The sequence below is a fragment of the Portunus trituberculatus genome, chromosome 37, assembly GCF_017591435.1.
Source record: "Portunus trituberculatus isolate SZX2019 chromosome 37, ASM1759143v1, whole genome shotgun sequence".
In the NCBI taxonomy this organism is placed as follows: domain Eukaryota; kingdom Metazoa; phylum Arthropoda; class Malacostraca; order Decapoda; family Portunidae; genus Portunus; species Portunus trituberculatus.
Window position 1 is genome coordinate 21892489 of NC_059291.1, and position 19689 is coordinate 21912177.

The 19689-nt window shown below is 40.2% G+C and overlaps 1 protein-coding gene across 7 annotated transcripts in view; it reads left to right on the forward strand.

The window, feature by feature from the left end:
- The window catches only part of LOC123514393 (piRNA biogenesis protein EXD1-like), a 178010-nt gene that overhangs the window by 149503 nt on the left and 8818 nt on the right, over positions 1-19689 (forward strand). For all 7 annotated transcript variants that reach the window (XM_045272301.1, XM_045272303.1, XM_045272302.1 and 4 more), the window contains 4 exons: positions 10967-11212; positions 11814-12089; positions 13044-13181; positions 13298-13483. In XM_045272301.1, the coding sequence (XP_045128236.1) occupies positions 10967-11212; positions 11814-12089; positions 13044-13181; positions 13298-13483 (846 nt within the window). The remainder of the gene's footprint in view (positions 1-10966; positions 11213-11813; positions 12090-13043; positions 13182-13297; positions 13484-19689) is intronic.

Sequence of the window (19689 nt, forward strand, 5' to 3'; positions counted from 1 at the left end):
TCTTTTTGTCTTATTTTTCCATTTATGAATCTGTAGAACAATTTTGGTTGTTCCTTACATTTTTCGACAATGTCCTTTTCATAGTTCTTTTCTTCTTCCTTTCTCACCTTAGCATATTCATTTCTTGCTGTTTTGAAGTTTTCCTTATTTTCTGGATTTCTGTTTCTTCTCCACCTTTTCCATGCTCCATCTCGTTTCTCCTTTGCCCTAGCACATCTTGCATTAAACCAATCTTTCTTTCCTTCTTCTTTAGGTCTATATTTCGGAACATATTCCTGACCCCAGTTTTGTATATTTCCAAAAATAAGTTATATTTCTCTTGAACCGTTAATGAGTTTTCCATCTCCTCCCAGTTTACGTTTTAAAATAGTTCTTGAGATTCTCAATATCAGCCTTTCTGTAATTTAATCGGTCTCCTTTGTATGATTCATCTCTATCTTCCTTTCCTTCTTCTATATCCATCTCTAATATTACATGGTCACTCTTTCCCAATGGGCACTTGTATCTTATATCATCGTTAATTGGTATATCCCTTGTAAAAACTAGGTCTAATCTTGCCGGCTCATCGTTTCCTCTGAATCTTGTGTTTTCCTTTACTCTTTGGACCATCAAATTATCTATCATTAGGTTCAGGAATCTATCTCCCAGGCATCTTCCCCATACCACTTTCATAATTTTCCCAGTCTACCTCCTTACAGTTGAAATCTCCTATCAATATCACTTTTCTCCTTTCCTTAATGATTCTTGTAAGACTCCTTATTGTGTCATCTATCATGTCTCTATATTCTTGGTTAGTCCATGAGTTTGTTTTGGTGGCACATATGTTCCAATGATTGTTAACTCCTTTTTGTTAATATGCATCTTAACATACAGTATTTCTGATTTTCCTTCCCAAACTCCACTTGATTTACCACTATCTCCTTCCTTAACATCATCATGACTCCTCCTCCTCCTTTACCCACTCTCTCTCTCCTCCATATATTATACCTTTTATCTATGTCTATTTTATTGCCTCATTTAACTTTGTTTCCACCAGGCATACAATATCTGGTTCTTCTTTCTTTATGTAATCTCTTAATTCTAATTTACTAGATAAAATCCCATCTATGTTTGTATACATCATTTTTAATCTCTTGTTCTTATCATTTTTAGTTAAACTTGCTCCATTCTTTTCTCTTCTTTCTCTTTTATATACCATTTCCTTATCCTGTCTCCTATAATTCTCCAAAAATGCCTTCTTCTCCTCCTCTGACCTTTCATTATTTTTTCTCTTGCTTCTGCCACCAGTTCATTGTGTCTCTTCCTTTCCTCCTCGTTTCTATTTTTCTTTATATATATATCTTTGCAACCTTCTGTTTCTCTGAGTTTCGTTTTTCTATATAGTACTTCTTCTGCTGCTGCTTGTGATTTTAGTAATATCTTAATTGGTCTCACTGTTCCTTCTTGATATGGTCCCATTCTATGGATTTCTTCTACTTCCTCTTCTAAGTTCTGTCTATCCTCGTCATTCAGATGTTTTAGTAGGTCTTTTACTGATTTCATTTCGTCTTTTTCCCTTCTTGGTCTATATTTAACATTTTTTCTTTCAGTCCAAAAATAATTACACTCTTCTTTTTTCCGCAATTTCTCTTACTAAATTTTCTTTTTCTTGAGGACTCCTATCATTTTGCTTGTCATATTTTCATCTCTTTCTTTTAACTGTTCTTGAAATACTTCTTGAAATGATTCCTTGTCTTTCTTATCTTGGATTCTCCATGCTTGTACTTCTTTTTAATCACGTCTTGTACTCTTTCTTCTTCTTTGTTAACTAGATCTTTTAGCTTTTCTTTTTCTTTCTCGGCTTTACTGAGTCCTTCTTCCATCAATTTCTTATAGTTCGCTATTTGGACTTTTAATTCTTCATTTTCGGTTCTTAGCCTAGTTTCGTTTTCTTCCACTCTTTTTATCCTTTCTTTCAATTTCTGGAGCTCTTTATCCTGTTCTTCATTCTCTTTCATTCCCATACTCTCCTTTATCAATTTATCTAATTTACGTTTGATAGTTAAGACTCTATCAAATAGTGAAGTTTGTGCCGTATCAAAGCCTTCAAATTCTCCCCTTCCCTTACCAACATTGTCATCATCAGCTTTCATTCTTTCCCTTGTCACATACCTGCATTTAGATGGAATATCTTTCTCACTCATTATTATTTAACACTGTATTCATGAAAGGAAAAATGAGTCCACACTTATCGCCCAGGCCACTGTAAACCCAAACAAAGGTAGTGAAGATCAGCTGATTCTCGAGAGCGACGGTATCGCGCCCTTCCTCTGCTGCGTCTTGTCTGTGTGTGTGTGTGTGTGTGTTTTCACGAATGTTACAAGGCGGGACGCATGTAACTTATCTTCGAGAGGAGAGGGGGAGAGAGAGGAGAGAGAGAGAGAGAGAGAGAGAGAGAGAGAGAGAGAGAGAGAGAGAGAGAGAGAGAGAGAGAGAGAGAGAGATGGGAACAGTCTTTGCCATTGGGTAATTTTAGACACAAGGCGGGATGCATGTAGCTTATTTTTAGTGATTGGTGGAGACAAGGATGGTGGGAGGAGCACTAGGATTTCAAGGACAGCATACGGCGTGTGTAGTTGGTATCCAACACACTATACGGGACAACTGAACTGAAGAAAGCTCAGAAAAGAAATATGACGTCTACGTAGGCGTCACTGTATATGCTACTGGGGCTTCATGACGCCTACATAGGCATCACCATATTGAAGGGGTTAAGGCAAGTTTGGTGTTTATTAAACAAGGAGATGGTAATAAAATGAAACCTTGGTTTTAGCGAAATTTCATTGTGTGAACCTTCGTTAAGCGGGAGTTGCCTGTGTGTGTGTGTATATATATATATATATATATATAATATATATATATATATATATATATATATATATATATATACAGTAAAGTCCCGGGTTACGTCGGTCTCGAGTTACGTCAAACTCGTAGTTACGTCAGTCTACTATAAGGCAATTTAAGATAAAAAATTTGAAAATTTATAAATCGTAATGTGCGGGATTTATAGTTATTGTTGGTGGTTGCCCACCACTCCGCCCGCCTCACGCTTGAATACAATAACACCCTGCCTCAGTTCCACCACACCATCGCCCCTGGCAAGAGTGTTATCCTACTTCTGCGTTTACTGACTCAAGTTCTTAGTATCTTGCTCAATGGCACCAAAGAGAAAACTTCTTAGTGACAGCAGTGATGCTAAGAAAAGGAAAACCATTATGCTACAAGAAAAATAGGACATAATTAAAAGACATGAGAAGGGAGGCAGCAGCTGTGTGTGAGGGAGGGAAGAAGAAAATGGGAAGCCCGTTACCATGACAACGGTGATGTTGACGACCTTGAGGGCTCGCACACCCATCACAACAATAAGAACTCCGGAGCCATCGCCTGGGCCACACGGCACTCGCAGCTGATTTGCACTGTCTGTGCCTGTCTGCTGATCTCTATTGCCCTTTCCTATTGCATTTCCTGCCCCGCTGCCCACGCTTCTACTCCCACCGCACTGCACTACGCTCCCAGCTGTCCGCCCTGTGGGCGTTACAACATTCGACCTGCCCACCCTCCTGGCAGCCTCAGGCGTCCACCCGTCTCGGCAACCTACAGTCCTTCGCGTTCGTGGCCCTAATCAACAACAAAAACAAGCTTGTGTTTCATAATCCTAGACTATAAACAATGATTGGTTGAAAACTCGATAATATGCTTTGAAATGTACGGAAACTCGAATTATGTACAAAATCGACTTACGTCATGTTTCAGGAACGTAACTCTGACGTAAACTGAGACCTTACTGTATATAAATATATATATATATATATATATATATATATATATATATATATATATATATATATATATACAGGCAACCCCTGCTGAAAGAAGGGGTTACGTTCCTAAAAACACTTCGTTAAGTGAAACTTTGTTAACTCTTTCCTTCCAGTAATCGTATATATATACGATTGCATCAATGCGTCCATAGCGACGGCGATCATACCCGTAATCAAGAATTTTCACGCCTCAATTTTGAGCTCCAAGCGCGGTTTCTCGAGTCAGATGGTGAGTGGAGGTGTCTGGCATGTTTCCACATGTAGCGTTGTCACTAGCTCTGGAAATTTAGCGGTAACTAAGCTATTTTCCCTTTCTCTGGGCGCCACTTGGCAACCCCAGTGACCTGCCGGGTGGAAAGCACCATGATAAGTGCGAAGAGACATCCTGATAAGAGCGAAGGATCTCAGATCATAACTCACCATGGAGCAGGACAGAACATATGTATTTAGCAGTGCTTCTGAGTTTGAAGACAGTGACAGTGAATATTTAGAAGAAACTGAAGAAAGTGAAGACATTAGTGAGGACTCGGAAAGTTAAAAAAAATATTACCTATCATTCTTTCATGTTAATTTTTTCATTATCTTCGACTTTATAATAAAATGGTAGAAGGTAACTTGTCAGAGAGAGAGAGAGAGAGAGAGAGAGAGAGAGAGAGAGAGATCAACTAACAGGTTGGCGCATGAAAGCGTGTGTAATTCACCTCGGTTGCCTGCTGGTCACCCAGCCGGTCTTCTCCATTACGTGTGCGTGTGCGTGTGCGTGTGTGTGTGTGTGTGTGTGTGAGAGAGAGAGAGAGAGAGAGAGAGAAAGATAATGTTATTTGCCTGAAACTTGATATGAAAAGGGATGAAATCTCTCTCTCTCTCTCTCTCTCTCTCTCTCATTGGTAGTGTACAATTTCCCCTCCAAGATGAGAGAGAGAGAGAGAGAGAGAGAGAGAGAGTGTGTGTGTGTGCGCGCGCGGTGTCATCGGTCTCCGGGCTGTTTCTGGAAGACGGATCACACAGAGGGAGGAGGAGGAATCCTTGATAAGGCATAAACTGAACTGTCAGAGGTCACATCGAGCTACAAAGTACATCATTGTATTCAGAATAACAAAGAGAAAATAATTATTAGTATTCAAACAGTTTTATGACAATTTCTAGGTTTACCATTTTTAGCTGTCATAGCAAACGGGAAAATAGTTTAAGCACTGGAAGGAAAGGGTTAAGTGAACCGATTATAACCCCTGACTTGAACTTCCACTGAGAGTAAGCAAAGTAAGAGTGCATCATTGTACAGTGAAAGGTTTAATGAAAGTAAAAATTATTAAGTTTAACATTCAGGCAGTTAAATTTAATTCAAGTCATTATAATGTACACTAATATATGTATGTACGTAACTTTATAATGTTGATGATCTTAAATTTATAAAGGGAGGGAAAGTAAAACGGGAAATACACTAACCAGCAACTTGTGGAATGTAAACAAAGGGCGCATCATTGTACCGCATACAAATCTTATGTACCACATTTCCACAAGGCTTTCCATTTTATCTATTGTAGAGTCACGAGTTCAGGTGGTTCTTTTAGCTTGCAAGGAAGATACAGTCTCACTAGCCTTCTTAATAGTCTGCTGACTTGAAAATAGTAGAGACAGTATATGGAGTCAAGATGGTAGCCAGCAATGTTATAGTTTTCTCTCCTCTTTCGTTTCTGTGAATAAAATCCAGCTTCACTTCCAGAGTAAGAGACTTCCTGGTCTTCTTAGGAATGCTAGGCCACATTGCAGGGCGTTTTGTTGGTAAGTTGAACGAGTGAAGACGAGCTGCTACTGATGCCGTTATGTGGTGCGTGTTGTCCACGAGAGGTTGACCTTGATCTTGATCTTGATTCTACAGATGTCTCAGAATTTCTCCTGAGGCAGGCCTTAGTATTTGCAGCTCCTGGTGTGTTCAAAAGCTTGTTGGCTTGCGTGATACAGTGGGGCTTTCAAACTTTGAAAAAAATTACCTGGATAAAACTTCGTTAAAACGAGTTTGGTGTTCGTTAAATGAGCAGATGGTAGTAAAATGAAACCTTTGTTGTAGCGAAATTTCGTTGTGTGAACCTTCATTAAACGGGGGGTTGCCAGTATATATATATATATATATATATATATATATATATATATATATATATATATATATATATATATTTATTTATTTATATATATATAGTAAGCCCCCACATTTAGCAATCCTATTAGTGTGCAAAACCATCGCTAAATTGGAATTTTGCCAAAATTGAATACTACTTTAAATAGGGAAAAGTACCAATCAGTGTTTCGTCCTCCCAAAGTCCCCATTTCGAGTCCTCATTTACAGCTGCAAAATAAACAAGCTTCCTTTGATACATTAGCAAACTTGCAATATATTGGTAAATGAATAGTTAAAACATAAAATTGAATGCTGTACTCACTATAAAAGGGGAGAATGAAAGCCTGGGGGGATGATAAATACAGGGTGGTGGTAGCGGCGCACAGGCTTAGTGCCCGCCACCACAACTGGGGTCCATCTCCAAGTCCTCTCCTTGGGCTGCAACCTCCCTGGCTGCTGCAGTATCAACATCTTCAAAGCCTAGGAATTCTGCATCTTCTTGAGAGACTGGAGATATGTGAGCAGGAGGTGGTACCTGTGGTTCCTCTGCAGCTGTATCACATGGTGGTGGATCATCCAGGATTTCAGCATTCGCATCGTCTAGAATATCAGCAAGACCCTGACTTATCATTCTTTGCCTTGCAAGCTGATGGTTGAAGAAGTCTGTTATTTTTGCCTGTTGAGTTAATGCTAACTTCTTCTGGTAAAGCTTCCTGAATACTCCTGTGAACTTTTGTAGATGTTGCGCAGCTTGTTCAATATTTTCGTCATCTTGTTTGAATTTGTTGGAGGTCTCTTCTTTTAAGATAGCACAGAGTCCTAGGGTGTTACTCAGTTCTTTAGTGGTGACCTCCTTATCTCCTGGTGTTGATGTTTCTTGATCTACCTCCTCCTGCTTGTCGTCCTCCATCATCTCCTGAAGGGTAAGTTCCCTGGGTCTTTCTCAAACAATGTCAGCAACAGCCTCATTGTCCACTGCAGCCATGCCGGGAACTTATTGAATGGAATTTGTTGTCTGTTGAAGAAGTGTTTCTTGCTTCTGTCTCTCCTCCTCTTACAGCTTTAAATGAGGCAATAAAAGGCTCCAGGCGTGTCTAATTGTCTTCAGAGTTATTTCAGACCAAGAACAAGACATCAAACCAACTGCTTGCTTGATCTGGCATTTCTTACAAAACTGCTTCATAGATAATACAACATCTAGTGCAACAGGAGGTACTGCTGAAGCTGAGGCAACTGGAGAGTGTGGGGCTTGTGGTGTGGCCGGCTGTGCGGAAGTAGAGGCAATGCGAAATGCCGGTGATGAGGGTGCTGCTGGTGGGTCGGAAGTTGCCACTTCCTCCTACCGGCTACTCAATATCTTTCATCTTCTTTCGGCTGTCTGCTGTCCTTTTAATTTTGTCATGGAGATAGCCATAGAAGATGAGTTTCACGTTACCAATAAGCTCTTGATCCAGGGGCTGTAGTTTGGCTGTAGTATTGGGGGGCATAAATACAACTTGGACAGCTGGGTGCTGCCCGACCAGGAACTTTGCATGGCCAGGGGCATTGTCAAGGAACAGCACAACCTTGAAGGGGATATTTGTCTTTTTACAGTGCCTCTTTGCATTGGGTACAAAATGATTGTCAAACCAGATGACATATTGAGATAGTCATATATCCAGATGCATTATGAAGCCAGATACAGTTAGGCAGGTTCTCCATGTCGCAATTTCTAAATGAATGAGGCTTGGCAAATTTTTATATCACCAGTGGCTTCATTTTACATTCTCCACTAGCGTTGCATGTGAATAAGACACTGAATTTGTCCTTCGCCAGCTTGTGACCAGGTGCCTGCTTTACCTCTTTAGGAATAAATGTAGAAGTAGGGGCGCGACTCCAGTATAAAGCGATTTTGTCACAGTTAAACACTTGGTCAGGGGAATAATTACCTTCATCAATTATTTGCTTGGCCACAGAAATAAAGGCCTTGGCTGCCATGGCATCAGCAGAGGCTTTCTCCCCTTGATAAGAGGCATACTTTATAGAACACCTCTTCTTGAACCTCTGCAGCCACCCTTTTGAGGCAGTGAAGGGAGGAGGATTTTTAACCTTTTTCTTGGCACACACACCTGCATAATATTCTCTAGCAGTATGACGAATTTCCACACCATCAACACTGTTTTTCTTCAAGTCTACGTGTAAGCCAGTTCAGTAGAAAGTGTTCTGTTATAAGTAGCATGTGGTTCTTCACAGACCTCTCACGAATACCCCTAGAGGGGCCAGCTTTGGGGAAATACTTCTTTGCACTTTCATTATTTTTCTTAACTTCACTCTTGGCTTTTCGAATGTTCCTCACTGTAGACTCAGGAACCCCTAAGGCCTTAACAATATCACAGGTTCTTGCTCCAGCTTCTATCATGTTTAAAATTTTCTCCTTGTCAACCATTGAATAGGTCTAGTGCTGTTTACCTTTCCTATAATCACGCTTCTGCACAGCTTTCTTATCAGCAACATTGCCACCATCACGAGAATCAGCACCCCCCGAACCACTAGTGGAGGCCATGGTGATGGCGAAACTCGCTAAACAGCGAGGATGGGAGCACAAAAAATTAGTTCACACACTAGATTACACACACAATAGCTCAAGTGTCGAGTGGGAATGCCGGAGGCACTCTGGGGCTGACATCATGGCCAAACAGACACGCTATTGGCTCAGAGCGAGCGGGAGGCTGGACAATTGGCTCAGAGCGAGCGGGAGGAAGGCCACCTGGAGAACAGCCTCCAGGCGGTCTTAGTGGGAGGCGGGACAGTGTAGCGCGGTACATTCGCTAAATGTGAGAGAAAATTGTCATACTTGAGGGCCTGGCCTTTTTCCAGACAGTCGCTAAATAAGGGGGCTTACTGTATATATATATATATATATATATATATATATATATATATATATATATATATATATATATATATATATATATATATATATATATATACACACTTAACCCTCGGCTATCGCGCCCAATTGGGGCCGAAATAGCTGCGCCATAGCCGAAAACGCAACAGCCGAATTGATGTTGGCGTGAAGGCGGTTTTGGCCAATGAGCGCTCAGATATCCCATGACGTCAATGGCTGGGCCCATTGATAGCAGGCATCTGAGGTCGCGATAATGAAATCTTAACAGCTTTTCATGGGTGCGCGATAGCAATAAAACACAATAGCCGAATTTGCGATAGCCGAGGGTTGACTATATATATATATATATATATATATATATATATATATATATATATATATATATATAGATATAGATAGATAGATAGATAGATAGATAGATACAGTAAAACCTCAGCTCACGACCATAATTCGTTCCTAAATCCTGTTCGTTACCCGATTTGTTCATCCCCTGAATCAATTTTTCCCATAAAAATGTATTGAAATACCATTAATCCGTTCCAGACCAAAAAGAAAAATCATACTTTTGTCCATAACATCTATTCAAAATAGACCTTTAATGTATGCATGACATGAACGAAATAATTATTAAAAGCCTAAATTGTTCTACTTACCTATATGCTATCAAAATGATAATAAAATTAATAAAAAAGAAAAGGTTATTTACTTGAGAGACTGGACGTTGATGGCATGATGGAATGGAGGAGAGGAGGATGGGGAGGAAGACAGACAAGATCCGAGAAGACAGTCATGAGAGAGGACTTTGGATGTGTGCAGTGTGCCAGAGCTACACAACAGCTGTGTAGCGTCACAAGTCACTGCTGCTATGTGGGGCCCCGTTATAGTGAACATCGGCGTGGGAAACATGGAAAGATTGCCAGTCTTCGTCTCTGCCTTGGAAGACCCTTGCCTGCTGGGGATTGACTTCCTCACGCATGTGGGAGCAAATTTGGACTTCCAAGAAGGGAAGTTAAAGTCACGTGGCCAGGAAATTCCTTTGATCCTCGGAGGTGATGCTCAGTGTGAGAGGAGCGGGCAGTAGGACGGTGTTCCTTGCCAGGCGAGCGAGGAAACAGCTGCGATGGATGTACCACAATCTGCAGTACCTGGACATAGCCAGGATGATGATGACAGCAACGCTGAGAGCCACCAGAGCAGCGAGGATAACGCCGAGGAAGCTACAGTAGAGCGCGCCGGTAACATCACCATGCCCAGGAAAAACAGGAGAAAATTGTGGTGGCACGGAGATTATGTTATGTAATATTTTTCGTATGTTCCTGTTTCTATTTTCTTTTGTGCTTATGTTTTGTTTTGTTGTGTGATAGCCGGGTTAGCTATCACACAAACGGCTTGCCTGCCAGCGAGCTGTTTAACCGCGTTCATCCCCCGAAATATCGTTCGTTCCCTGGGTCGATATATTGACAAATTTTTGGGTCGTCTCCTGAATTGTTTGTCCTTAGAGACGTTCATCAAGCGAGGTTTTACTGTAGATAGATAGATAGATATAGATGAGGATGATAAGTGAAAATAGGTTGTTTCGTACTGGAACTACCATTTGTAAGCCAGATTATTTATTGTACCTTCCCTATTTTTCTTATGTTATGTTCTTATCCAGGATATAGGAACAAGTTTGGGGGTGGAGCTTAAGTAGACATTGATATTGTTCTATAGGTTAGCTTATCTTTCCTCTGATATCTCAATAGCTTCTTAGCTGACATTCCCTTCTTGATAACTTTCTCTGTCCTTTCCTCTGTATCTTTACTAATCCCTCTTTTCCCCCTTGTGTTTTGTACATGTGTTTGTTGTTCTGATTTCTCTCCATGGTTCCCTTGTTTTTCACATTGGTTTGAGTTACCTTTTAGTACAGTGACTAAATTGTTTTCCCCCCTATTTCATCCATTGTCTGTTTCTTCTTTCTTATACTATTTTTTTGTTTTCCTGATTTTATCTTCTTTTCTTGTTTCTTCATATATGATGTACTTTTTGTAAAGTTGTAGAGATAACAACTGCATAATTATTATAAAACTTGTCATATCTTTAAAATTACTTACTTTTCAGGATATGTATTTTGAAAAACAACAAGGGAAGAAATTGCTGAGGAAGAAATTACTGCCTATGGACCTGCAGGAGAAGTGTTGTACCATCATCCCTAAGGAGGAAGTGGTGCCAGGCTTGATACAACATTTATTGACTGAGGAGGCCCGTGTGAAGTCAAGCTCACCTTCACCTCAAAGCCCTGAAAGACTCCCTCGCCCCTCCAAGTGGATTGTAATTGATGTGGTCGATGATTCATATGATAAGGCAGTAAGTGTTCATGTTAAGGATGATTTAGAGACTGAACTCTAGTAATTTACTTAGTATAAAGGATTTGTGTATGAAAAGGTTTATGTTTGTGGTGTGTATATGATTTAGTTGTGTTGTGGTTTCAGAAAGACTAAAAGGTAGGATGCACAGTATGGTTTTGCTTTCACTGCCATTCATAGTCTATTGTCATGCTTCTCACATTCATTGGCTTATTAAAATTTACGATTTAGCTCTTGATCTGTTCTCACTCTAATGAAAAATTATTATGTAGTATATTTCAACAGGTGTCTGCATGTTGTCATTCAGTCCATTTTTGCTTAAATAATGCTGGTTCAGGAGATATTTGAAGCAGACCATGACAGGAACAAGATTATTAGTAATGGAAATAGTTGGTGCTGCTCTGTGCTTGTTATGCTGAGTGCCTTCTTCAAATATCTTTCAGAAGACCATTACCTAAGCATGATTGGAGGGAGAGGGCAAGTAATTATACGGAGTTACAACAATAACAGTATTGTTTATTCCACCCGATTTACATTATAACTTATTTGACCTTTCCAAAGCACTTTTGTATACTCTTGGCTTACAATGTTCATTGTTGCAGCTCTCTATGATTTGCAAGGAGATGGTCATTTCTCTTGGCATGGCTGGACTGGGAGTGGGTAGATCGGGCACCTTGGTGTGGTTGTCTGTTGCCACCTCCAGTGTGATCTTTCATTTTGATGTAGCCAAGATTGGAGTATCAGAGGTGATGGAGGGAGGCCTTGGAATGGTCCTGCAAGATAGCAAAGTGGTGAAGGTAGTGCATGACTGTCGAGGCTTGGAAGACCTCCTCCATCACCAGCTGAAACTGAACCTCTGCAACGTGTTTGACACCCAAGTAAGTTTTCTGTCATTTTATTGTTTTGCTTAGATGAGCTAAGTAGTCTTAAAGCCACTTTAATTTATGACATTGTGCTGGATCAATCCAGATCATGCTATATGTCACTCAGACATTGAAGCCCATGCTATATTCATCCTTTGTGGACCTTCATCTGGCTTTAGATTCTAATCAATTCTGATCTTATTAGTCCTCTTTGAGTGATGGTTTGAGGCAGGTTTTATGTATCTGTTATTTCAAGTTATTTTTCTCCTGAACAACTGATAGTACTTCATTGGCAATACTGTGATGAGTTTTTAGAATGGCACAAGCTGTGTTTCTAACCTGTAAAAAGTACAGTGGAAATAATTTTTAAGGTAGAATATGGAATTTACTTGTGTATAGACTGAAAAATGATGGTGTTAATACCAATTGTGGCAGAAAGATATAGATTACCTTACAAAATAAATTCCATTTCATCAGTTACTTTATTGCAAGACAACAAAAGAGTAGTAATGTGTGGGGCACAAAAGCTTCAGTTTGATAGGGTAAATTATTACAACAGTAGTTATGGCTTGGAACTAGGAGGTGCATTGATGCTGTTGATATAAACACATATGTACACATTCTATTTATATAAGGCAAAGTTTGTGAGTATCTGAATTGAGAACCATATTTAGATCATTAGTGTAAGTAGAGGACCATTGAAAGGTTTTATCCTGGACAATGGAAGAGATTGTAACATAGCGTAAGGGAATATACTCATTGTTATTGTAGACAATAGTGTATGACATAATTATTAAGATTTGTAAAACTTTTCTTGATTTTGTATTAGTAATTTCTTTGTTTTTTTTCATTAATCTGTACTAACTTTGTACTTGTGAATTACATACTGTACTTTCCTCTAACAACTGTCAGAGGATCTGTTTATGTTCTGTTTAAAGATGCTTTACTGGATAAATGATTGTTGTACAGGCTGCTGAGATTTATCTGCACTTGCTAAACCAAAAAGGGTCTGTGCCACTGCTGGTGCCCACCCTGACCTCTCTGCTGATAAAGCACCTCAACTTGAATATTTATCATCTCTTCCCTGATGGACAGGAATACTCCAAGGCAAGCTGTGTGAAACTTTTACTTTTGTGATATATATTACTTGTTGTATGGTCATTATTATACTAAGGCTGCTGCTGACATGAAATTTATTGGATGAATGATGAATTTTGATACAGGTTGATGATTCCTTGTGGCTGGAACGGCCTCTGGCAAAGTCTCTTGGAGAACATTTAGCTCGAGATGTCATGTACTTGAGAGAGTTGCGTCTGGAGCAGCTGGATATGATGCTGGTAGATCTGAGGCAAATCTTTGAGATATACCTGGGAGCCATGAGAGATAAGGACTCACTCACTCTGAGTCAGGTGAGTCACTAAAAGCCTCTCTTAAATAAAAACTTATATTATGGTGATGTGTAGGAAAATAAAAAAAAATCTAGTTTATATTTTAGAGGTAAGATTGTGGGTCAGAAATATCAGCCAAGGAATGTCACACATTACAATTTTACTGGAGTAAACCAATTACCTTTTCTTGACCATTCAACAAAAATTTCCACTTTTTAGAAAACACTTCTATAGCGGGAGTGATTTGTATTGATATTTTGACCCAAATAAAACTAATTTCAAATTATAAGAAATTATGTATAGGAGCCCCAGTTGCCGAATGCCTCTTTTTTCAAATAAATCTGTTGGCAAAAGAAATTTTGAGCTCAAAATTTATCTCATTTGTCGTATCATAACTTGTTTGGCGTTCCTGGGGTGAAATTCATGAAACTTGTCGGCAGTGCGTTGATAATAACAAAACCCTAACTAAGGAACAGATCTGATAATAACATCGCAATCGCAATGAGATCGGAGAAGTGGTATCCATGAACACTTGTTGCTATTGCTGGAGGATGTCATTAACCAATTGAAGCATGCTCATTGGCTACTGTGGGTGTGATGTCATCGCCATGATGTCATTAGTGAAGGCAGCCAATTACAAAGCAGCTTTGGGTTCTCCCTGTCCGAGGAGTATGATATTATTTGTAAACTTCAATACAGCATAATGCCTCCACAGCTACTACTCACCAGAATCAATAGTCTTGACAATCCTTACATTATGGCTACTGAACCTCATAATAAACTCAGGAGACAATGATTTACTGACATCAAGACCTTAACCTTGATGAAAGAAATGTAAAGTTGGAGGTGCACTGATTTCAGGCAAGCTTGAAGACAAAAATCACAGTGGAAAAAAAAAGAAAAGAAAAAGAAACACTGGCAGAATATAGTAGGCTAGTGGCTATGGTTTATGGTTGAATGTTTATTCCATGGTAGTAGTTACTAGAATAGAAGGAAGTCCACAAATATTGTAATGAGTGTAGCTGCTGGCAGCTGGCCATGCAACTTACCAATTGGCGGGCTGGCAGCGCGGGGAATTTTGAAATTTTGCTCTGTCATCTTGATATTTGATTTTGCTGTTCCATGTGATATTTCATTATGTGCATCACAAAATCATGTTTCTTGTGCAGTAAAGTTTGGATGAGGCTAAGAAATAGGTTATTATGTGTATGTAAATATTTACGTTAGAGATAGCGATTTCTTTACTACACCTCAGGAGGTGTAGTTATTAGCGACGAGTGTAGTTAGTAAACAATGACGTTTTACTGACATTCAATGCGTTCATCAATGCCATTTTTGGTTAGTGTACGTTTGCACGTTGGTAGCGTGTCGTTAAAGTTTCGTGGATTCCACCCCCGTGGACCCTTGGGTTGCATTTGAGAGAGTGACTTGGCATGCATATCGTGCTCCCTGCAGCACATATCCTCTATCAAATGCTTCTGTGTCCCTCTCAGCTGGAATAAACAAAGGATCATCATTACTATTGTAACAGCACATAACTGACAGAAAGATGGCATATGTTGATCTTCCTGATGTTGTTTATCATGCATCACTAGCAGTCCTGGAATAGGTGAGGCACCTCTATATTGCGATTAGCTGTGATGACAAATATGGCAACCCAAATGAACATCTCACAGAATCTCATGATTCCTGAGACTTGCCACATCAGCAAAGCCCCTTGGAAACAAAACTATTGTTCAGTTGACATTAATAAAAACAGAAAATAAAAGAAAACTTCATTACAAATGTGGAACATTAGAAAAAAACATTTCCAAGATGCATTTCTGGTATTGCTAGTCTTGGAAATCATGAGAATCCACAAGATGTTTGTTTGAGCTGCCATGTTTGTTATCACAGCCAATCACAGCACAGATATACCTCACCTATCTATTCCAGGGGGTGCAATCCATGAAACTTATCAGTAGCACATCAGTAATAACAAAGCCCTAACTAAGGAACAGGTCTGACAGCAACATCGCAATGAGGTCAGAGAAGTGGTATCCATGAATATTTGCCACTATTGGTTGTGGATGTTCCTAACCAATCAAAAAGTACTCATTGGCTACTGATGGTGTGATGTCATCCCTGCTATGTCACAAGCGAAGGCGGCCAATCACAGAACAGCTTTGGGTTCTCTGTGGCTGAGGAGTATGATATTGTTTGTAAACTTCAATACAGCATAATGTCCCCCACAGCTACTACTCACCAGAGTCAACAGTCTTAACAATCCTTTCATTATGCTTACTGAAACTCATAATAATCCCAGGAAACAATGATTCACCAACATCAAGACCTTAATCTTGATGAAAGAGATGTAAAGTCTGGGGTGGAGTTATTTCGGTCAAGCTTGACGACAAAAGTCACGGCGAAAAGAAGAAACATCAGCAGAATGTGGTAGGTGAGTGGCTATGGTTTATGGCTGAATGTTAATTCCATAGCAGCAGTTACTAGAATAGCAAGAAGTTCATGAATATCGTGGTGAGTATGGCTGCTGGCCGCTGGGCATGCGTTTCGCTGATTGATGGGCCGGCAGCACTGGCAAATTTGAAATTTTGCACAGTCATCTTGATATTTATTTTTTGTGTTCCATGCAAGATATCATTATATGCATCATAAAATCATGTTTCTTGTGAGGTAAAGTTTGGGTGAGGCTAAAAAAACAGGTTGTTTTGTGCACTAAATATTTACATAAGAGATAGCGATGCCTTTGCTACATCTTGGAAGGTGTAGTTATTAGGGACATGCACAGTTAGTAAACAGCGATGGCCCTCCGATATTCGATGCGTTCATGGATACCATTTTCAGTAGGGGTATGCTCCCATGCCAGTAGCTTGTAGTTAAAGTTTCATGGATTTCACCCGAAGACAGCTAGTGATGCATGAGAAACATTGCCAGGAAGATCAGTGTATGCTATCTTGCTGTCAGATAGATGCCATTATTATAACAATGATGATCCTTCCAGCTGAGAGGCACATGAAAACATTTGATTGAGGATGTGTGCTGTAGGGAGCATGGGGTGCATGCTGAGTTGCTCTTTCAAACACAATCCTGTGGTCCAGAAACTGGGGTGGAATCCACAAAACTTTAATGATGCGCTACCGATGTGCGAGCATACCCCTACTGAAAATGGTATCCATGAACGCATTGAATGTCAGTGGGACGTCATTGCTAACTAACTATGTGCATTGTTGATAACTACACCTCCCGAGGTGTAGCAAAGGCATCGCTTTTTCTTGTGTAAATATTCATGAACACAAAATAACCTATTTTTTAGCCTCATCAAAGCTTTAACTTAACACACAAGAAACATGATTTTGTGGTGCACATAATGAAATTTTACATGGAAAAGCAAATATAAATATCAAAATGACAGACTAAAATTTCAAATTTCCCTGCGCCGCTGGCCTGCCAATCGGCAAGTTGCATGGCCAGCAGGCAGCGGCCTTACTCACCACAATATGTGCGAACATTCTGCTACTATAGTAACTGCTGCTTTGGAATAAACATTCAACCATAATGTATAGCCACTAGCCTACTATATTCTGACAGTGTGTCTTTTTTTTTGTGATTTTTGTTGTCAATCAGTGCACCCCCGACTTTACATCTCTTTTACCAACGTTAAGGATTCAATGTTGGTGAATCATTGTCTCCAGGGTTTATTGAGGTTCAGTAGGCAAGATGAAAAGATTGTTAAGACGGTTGACTGTGGTGAGTAGTAGCTGTGGGGGACGTTATGCTGTATCGAAGTTTAGAAACAATATCATACTCTTCAGCCAGGGAGAGCCCAAAGCCGGTTTGTGATTGGCTGTCTTCACTCATGACATGACAGTGATAACGTCACATCCTCGGTAGCCAATGAGCACTCCTGGATCGTTTAGCGACAGTCACGCCCAATAGTGACAAGTGTTCATGGATACAACTTCTCTGATGTCTTTGCAATGTTGCTATCAGATGTGTTTGTTAGTTAGGGCTTCGTTACTACCGACACGCTACCAACAAGTTTCATGGATTCCACTCCTGATTAATCTACTTAACATTGATTAGTATGGGGAAAATGGTTTTGATTTTTTAACATACCATCAGGTCTACATGTGTCAATCCTTGTAGACACCTATCATCCCTTTCATGTGTTTTTTTTTTTTTTTTTTTTTTTACATAGGGAAGAGGGCCAGCCAAGGACAAAAAAAAAGAAAGATTAAAAGAAAAGGGCCTCTTGAGTGCTGACTCTCTAAAAAGTGTAAAAGCGTCAGCCAAAGTTGGGGAGCAAATGCCTCGATACCTCCCTTTTAAAAGAAGACAAATTGTAGGAATTTGGAAATACAGATGCAGGGAGGGAGTTCCAGAGTTTACCAGTGGAAGGGATGAATGATTGAGAGTACTGGTTAACTCTTGTGATAGAAAGTTGGACAAATTAGGGTTGAGAGGAAGAAGAAAGCCTTGTGCAGTGAGGCCACAGGAGAAGGGGAGGCATGCAGTTAACAAGATCAGTAGAACAGTTAGCATGAAAGTAGCGATAAAAGATAGAAAGAGATGCAGCATACATTCCAGCGGTGAGAAAGAGGCTAAAGACAGTTAGTCAGAGGAGGGGAGTTGATGAGACGAAGAGCTTTTGATTCCACCCTATCAAGTAAAACTGTGTTACTGGAACCCCTCCAAACATGCGAAGAGTACTCCATACAGGGACGGATAAGGCCCTTATACAGAGTAAGCAGTTGGAGGGGCGAGAAAACTGGCAGAGACACCTCAGAACACCTAACTTCATAGAAGCTGTTTTAGCAAGAGATGAGATGTGAAGTTTCCAGTTAAGATTATGAGCAAAGGACAGACCGAGGATATTCATTGTGGAAGAGGGAGACAGTTGAGTGTCATTGAAGAAGAGGGGATAGTTGTCTGGAAGGTTGTGTCGAGTTGATAGATGGAGGAATTGAGTTTTTGAGGCATTGAAAACTACTAGATTTTCTCTGCCCCAATCGGAAATCTTAGAAAGATCGGAAGTCAGGCGTTCCGTGGCGTCCCTGCGTGATCTGTTGACTTCCTGAAGGGTTGGACGTCTCTGAAAGAACGTGGAAAGATGTAGGTGGTATCATCAGCGTAGGAGTGGATAGGGCAAGAAGTTTGGTTAAGAAGGTCATTAATGAATAATAGAAAGAGAGTGGGTGACAGGACAGAACCCTGAGGAACACCACTATTAATAGGTTTAGGAGAAGAACAGTAGCCGTCTACCACAGCAGCAATAGAGCGGTCGGAAAGGAAACATGAGATAAAGTTGCAGAGAGAAGGATAGAAGCCGTAGGAGGGCAGTTTTGAAATCAAAGCTTTATGCCAGACTCTATCAAAAGCTTTTGATATGCAAAAGTTTCACCGAAATCTCTTAAAGAGGATGACCAAGACTCAGTAAGGAAAGCCAGAAGATCACCAGTAGAGCGACCTTGACGGAAGCCATACTGGCGATCAGACAGAAGATTGTGAAGTGACAGATGTTTGAGAATCTTCCTATTCAGGATAGATTAAAAACTTTAGACAAGCAAGAGATTAAAGCTATAGGACGGTAGTTTGAGGGGTTAGAACGGTCACCCTTTTAGGAACAGGCTGAATGTAGGCGAACTTCCAGCAGGAAGGAAAGGTAGAAGTCGATAGACAAAGTTGGAAGAGTTTGGCCAGGCAAGGTGCAAGCACAGAAGCACAGTTTTGAGAACAATAGGAGGGACCCCATCAGGTCCATAAGCCTTCTGAGGGTTTAGGCCAGCAAGGGCATGGAAAACATCATTACGAAGAATTTTGATTGTAGACATGAAATAGTCAGAGGGAGGAGGAGAGGAGGACAAGCCCAGAATCGTCCAAGGTGGAGTTGTGAGCAAAGGTTTGAGAAAAGAGTTCAGCTTTAGAGACAGAAGAGATGGCAGTGGTGCCATCAGGATGAAATAAAGGAGGGAAAGATGAAGAAGTGAAGTTATTTGAGATGTTTTTGGCTAGATGCCAGAAGTCACGAGGAGAGTTTGAGTTTGAAAGATTTTGACATTTTCTATTTATGAAAGAGTGTTTGGCAAGTTGAAGAACAGACTTGGCATGATTCCGAGCAGAGATATAAAGTGCATGAGATTCAGGAGATGGAAGGCTCAAGTACCTTTTGTGGGCAACCTCTCTATCATGTATAGCACGAGAACAGGCTGAGTTAAACCAAGGTTTAG